The 6,130-nt window shown below is 38.2% G+C and overlaps 1 protein-coding gene across 1 annotated transcript; it reads left to right on the top strand.

Moving 5' to 3' along the window:
* Positions 1-230: 230 nt before the first annotated feature.
* LOC141605975 (uncharacterized) lies at positions 231-4,168 on the top strand. The gene is made up of 8 exons (XM_074424930.1): positions 231-722; positions 2,161-2,298; positions 2,424-2,492; positions 2,634-2,705; positions 2,864-2,946; positions 3,031-3,162; positions 3,333-3,546; positions 3,703-4,168. Exons 1-8 carry the CDS (start codon positions 333-335, stop codon positions 3,745-3,747), a joined length of 1,143 nt encoding a protein of 380 aa, XP_074281031.1. The 5' UTR covers positions 231-332; the 3' UTR covers positions 3,748-4,168.
* Positions 4,169-6,130: the final 1,962 nt, after the last annotated feature.

Consider the following 6,130-nt stretch of genomic DNA (forward strand, 5'->3'; position numbering starts at 1 on the left):
ATTTATTGTTTAAAATGATTCATACTTAACTTAAAACTGGTTAAATTGAATATACACGGGATAAAATCAGAATATTTGGCGACTAGCATAACATTTGCCATCGGACTCCCGACCCCGGGCTATCCAAACAAGTTAAAACGAATATACCGTCTTAGCAAAAAGACCGACTATTTTACTCTTTACCTCTACGAGGATGGGTGGACCGTGGATGGGCCAAACATCAAACAAACAATTTTGTGGCTGAAATTTTCCCGAATCACTACCAATTGTAATCCAACCAAAACAAACAAAATCATGAACATTGAATCATCAAACCTCAAACCCTGCAAAAAATGGCTGTTATACCTCAATTTCCCCAAACAATTCCTCCCAATTTCCCGCCAAAATTAACAAGAACTACATTCCCGCCAAATTTCCAAAACTACCCATATAATAAAATCAAAAAATTGTCAAAAAATTGTAGATGGGTAGTTAAATCAAGTGTACAAGTAGAAGGAAATGCACCTAAATCGAAAGTTGATGTTGAAAAATTAGTGGGATTTTTGTATGAAGATTTACCACATTTGTTTGATGATCAAGGGATTGATGCAGCGGCTTATGATGAACGTGTGATGTTTAGGGATCCTATTACTAAACATGATACTATTGCTGGTTATTTGTTTAATATTTCTTTTTTGAAGTTGGTCTTTAGCCCTAATTTTCAGCTACATTCGGCTAAACAGGTAATTGTTTGAATTAATTTTTCTAGGAGACGGTCTCATGATAATTTTATCATGAAGTTATTTGTTTGAAAAGTTGTGTGGTGTTAGTATATACTTCGTATGTTCTAGTAATATGTTACTTATGATTCGTGGTAGAGTCAGGATTTGCAGTTAGGGGTAGCGTTAGTAGGCTCTAGAGTTGCCACGTCTGTGCCGGAATTTTCCTTGTTAGAATAGGATACCATGTGAGAAAACCATTTTATCGAAGAGGTTGAGTTGAGAGTTGATACTTGAGAGTTGATCAATTATTTAATATCCTAATAGGGGCCAATCATAGTGTCCCGCGAGGAAATGTTAGTCCAAGATCTTTATCGCTTACCATCCGATCCTTTCCGTGGAGCAATTGATTTAATGTTAGTTTGGCATTGAAATATAGTTATATCAAAATGGCTTATGGAATTTTGTTCACTTATCAGTTATTTGTATACTGTATGTATGCATTGGCAATAGGAAATTTGGAAACGCTATGGCATTAGCAATAGCGGTTTGTCAAAAGGTTTGTAGGATGATGTGCCAATTATTTTAGAGGTTTGTTTATAAACCCTCTATTGTTGTACATGAGTGTTGAGGTTCATGGATGAGAGGGGTTACAATATAGTATACAGGTTTGTGGAGAGAGGGTGAGAAAAGAAATAATATAGTGGACCATGTTATGAACCTTGAAAAGGTTTATCTATTGTTAGTATGAGGTTTGTAAGTAAATGAGTTGTATATTATCTTATGTGGCATGAGAACAAACCTATATTATCTTATCCGCTAGTTGTTACTGTTGGGAAAATGGCTGTCTATGTCCGACTCTCCTCCTCTTCCCTTACGTTTTAGAGGCACTTTAGGCTTTAGCGGACAGCGACACTCTAATGATGTTTACAAAGTTTAGTAATGTGTGCTTAATGTTTGTTAGGATGTGATCAGGGCCTCAGGGGGTCCCGAGTCTCTTCTTATTAGCTTATACTTCGTAGTTCGTACTCTATTCCATTTATGTTTTTCTCATTTTCTATAGTCAAACAGTGCTTAAAACTTTCTAAATATGATAATACGAAAGTATGTTTGTTGATAAATCAAACCTAACAAATTTTACAGTGTGTCTGCATAAATTTGGATCCTGGAGTAGTTAATGGCAAACTGTATATCGGTTGGCCATCAAAATCAAATATGATAACGATAAATTTTGGAAGGAGGTGATAATCGGGTCTCCTGATACACTGTATTGCCTCTATGAACAACTCCAATCATGATATATACACTAAATATTGCTCATAGTTATTCATAGGTGATAGGTATGTTTCGGGACTAGGGTGCTTATAGTTTAGATGTAGACCTGTGTAGATATGTATGGCAGTATCAGTATGGTTGGTGTTGTTTTCCGTTTTGCACATTTGACTGAATCGAGTTTTTATAGACAGGGCCATACGAGATTACTACAAGATGGACTATGGTTATGAAATTTATGCCTTTGCCATGGAAACCCGAACTTGTTTTCACAGGAACCTCTGTGATGGGAATCAACCCTGAGACAGGAAAGTTTTGCAGCCATGTGGTGAGCTCCATTGCCATGATAAATACAAACTAACTAGCCATATTTTGGGAAAACTCGAAAATCCTATGTGTTGTTGCTAACTGCTAAGCGATTCTAACATACCAGGAGTTTATGCATTTATGTAGGATTATTGGGATTCGATCAAGGCCAACGACTACTTTTCTCTAGAAGGTTTATGGGAAGTGTTTAAGCAGGTATAACCTTCATTTGTACTCTCGGTACTATTTACATTTACACTCCAAGGCTACAGGGGAATGGGCCATGAACTTGAACATACGCCCGTGTTAGGCACTTATATAATCAATTCTGAATATCGTAGACATTATTCAATGCAGCTCAGGATATACAAGACTCCAGACCTGGAAACACCAAAATACCAGATACTGAGAAGAGCTGCAGATTATGAGGTTAGCTTATATGGCCGTGTTCGATTCATGTTGGCCCTTCCTCTAAGATTAGAGGAGGGAGAAGGGTGGATACAATTCTTCGCTATATAATCAATCCTCGATGTTCCACATCTCTAATGTAAAAATGATCCGACGTGTAATTTCATGCAAAAGTGCAGGTAAGGAAGTATGAACCATTCATAGTTGTAGAAACTCAAGGCGACAAGCTCTCTGGATCAGCTGGCTTTAACTCCGTTGCTGGGTAAGAAATATATATAGTCTCGATCCAAGCATCTATTAAAACTATGTTTCTCATGGACATGTTTACGAAATTTTCGTGGCGCAGGTATATATTTGGAAAGAATTCTAAGGAAGAGAAGATTCCTATGACTACTCCTGTCTTTACTGAGACCACTGACCCTGAAGATTCCAAAGTGGCCATTCAGATAGTGATTCCACAGGACAAGAATCTTGGAAGGTAGACCCTGGGTTTCGACAGGAATCTTGTCCGCTTTAAATTGATTACGTGTTTGATATGAGACTGTCTCATGATAATATCATCATGGGAATGAAGAGTAATCCCATATTTCCTAATAATGTGTGCGATTTCTAATTAGTGGCTTATGTGAATTGATGTGTTTGCATCAGTTTGCCCAACCCGAGTCAAGAGGCCATTAGATTAAGGGAGGTAGAAGGGCGTATTGGAGCTGCTCTCAAGTTTAGTGGAAAGCCAACCGAGGAGGTCGTGAGAGAAAAAGAGAGACAACTTAGAGAAAGCCTAATTCGGGATGGTCTCAGACCAAGAAAAGGATGTTTACTTGCTCGCTACAATGATCCTGGCAGAACATGGGACTTCATTATGGTAACACCCTTTCTTTTGCAACTTCTTCCTATTAATTCCTGTTCTTCACAAAAAAAATTAAAATGGGACGACACATGTGAGACCGTCTCACAAAAGCCTTCACTTTTCCGTTATTACAATAACTTGCCTACTTTTTTTTTGACTGGCTATGTGAAGAGGAATGAGGTGCTGATATGGCTTGAAGATTTTAGCTTAGACTAAAAGACCGATGCAATCCCTCGAGCAGGAGCCTCAAACATTCGTACTCGTCGGTCTTAAGTCGCTTTCTTGAAGATAGGACCACGGACAAAACCAGTATAGATGTCAAATTAAGGATATAGAAAGAGTGAAGCAGCAAATTAGCTTTGCAAAGCATTGCTCTGTGTGTAAGGGTCTGGATTCTAGACTCAGATGGTCACATGAGCTATGAACTCCGTATAAATCATACTGAATAAAATGAGACCATTCATGTATTCAGTTACCAGGCTCCTTTGTATACCATCCGGTTTAGTCCGGATTAGACCACAAGGGTGGTCAAGTTCTATCTCGTGAGTTTTAACACTGTTTCATTCCCCGGCTTGAATGTAAAGGACTTTTTCAGCTTGGATCAGTGAGGTTAAAGTATGTTAAGCTTGGCTACCATGTCCTCATCACCCATGGCATGTATTTGTTCCTTTCTCCTCTAGTCATATTATAATTGCTACCCAACTCCCCACATTTTCATTTGAAGACATGTATTTACTATGGGTGCATCTCCAATACAACCTCATCTCGGTCATTATATGTTCATCCTTCGTTGTGTTCTTCTCCACCGTGTACTTTATGACCCGCCCTCGACCTGTTTATCTTGTCCACTTTGCATTCTACAAGCCTAATAAATCCCTCAAGAGTCTGAAATCTAAATTCATGGAAAAGTCCAATCTCCGAGCAATTGCTCTTCTTAGCGACATTGTTAGCTAAGAAACTCTTCAAGCTGAAAATCAAATCTTACATTCCCGATTTCAAGTTAGCATTCGAGCACTTTTGTATTCATGATGGGGGAAGAGCCGTGCTTGATGAGATGGAAAAGAATCTACAACTCAGCCATTGGCATATGGAACCATCGAGAATGACCCTCTATCGATTTGGAAACACTTCAAGTAGCTCTCTTTGGTACGAGTTAGCTTACTCATAGAGATGGCAATTATCACCCAAACCGAACCGAAGGAAAAAATTCGATCCAAACCCACTCTTTAAAAATCCATTATCGATCCACTATTTAAAAACCCATATCCATATCCACTATTGGAAAACCCGAACCAAATCCAAACCCGATCCATTCATACCCGAACCCGATCCAAGTGGATATTATTGAAAACTTAGGCTTTATTAACCTTGAAATTTAAATTTTCTTATATAAGATTAAATTTTTATGTAGTCAAATCAAGTTTCGTATTGGGTTTTGGATTATGCAGTGGATCGGGTATGGATTTGGAGCGGGTATGAGTTTGAAAAAAGTATAATGGATCGGGTATGGATTTTAAAATTTTGGATATGGATCGGGTATGGATATGGATCTGGGATCCAATAAGTAAGTGGATTGGATTTGGATCTTGCAAAACCCGATCCAACCCGACCCATTGCCATCCCTACTTACTCAGAAGCTAAGGGAAGAATATGGAAGGGAGACCGGGTTTGGCAGATTGCATTTGGGTCAGGGTTTAAATGTAACAGTGCGGTATAGAAGGCTTTAAGAACTATTGACCCAGCTAAGGAAAAGAATCCATGGATGAACGAGATCCATAAGTTTCCTGTCAATGTTCCGAAGGCATCTCCAGTTTTAGACCCAGTTTGTTCATTACGGGTCTCCATTTCTAGTTCGGTTATATAATTCATGCATATCACCATCAGTCTATCGAGAAAGCTTAAATAATGTATTGAAAATCGTGTAAAGGCAATTTTACACAAACATAACGACAATATTGTGTTGGTAATTTAAGTGTAATTACCGGTTCATTTTAGCGTATTCGGGTTTGGTTCGTAGATGGGTAAGTCCGTTATAATATAATGTAAGTTCGGGTAGTACGGAGTGTACACTTGCATAATTATTTACGAATTTACGGTATAGTTTTCGTTTGAACGACCATGACAGAGGGGTTCGGGGGCAACGCCCTCGAAAACTTTGGCGCAAATTTAATTACCCAACAGTAATTAAATATGACGGAAATTTGTGAAGAGTCGCAACTCTTGAGAAATAAGGGAAACGGAAATTTGTGAAGAGTCGCAACTCTTGAGAAATAAGGGAAAGTTCCCTGTTACCCTCTTTCACTTCTATATAAATAGAAGTGACATTAGAAGATAAAGACACAGTAAAACGAAATCTTTTACTGCATCAAAAGAACATATAACATTCTACACAAAATATTTCTATATTACGTCTCTGATTTTTGTGCCAAAAATCAGAGGGCACCGTCTTATCTCAATAGGAAATTCGGTTTCACCCAGGCACTAATAAGGGTCGAATTATTCTATTAGGAAAGCGGAGTCGATTCGGTGCGGTTTTATTGTCAATTCCTGTTCGTGCATACTCAACATCTAACAATCTAATAGAATAATTCTGAAATCT

Source organism: Silene latifolia, chromosome 10 (genome assembly GCF_048544455.1).
Source record: "Silene latifolia isolate original U9 population chromosome 10, ASM4854445v1, whole genome shotgun sequence".
Lineage (NCBI taxonomy): Eukaryota > Viridiplantae > Streptophyta > Magnoliopsida > Caryophyllales > Caryophyllaceae > Silene > Silene latifolia.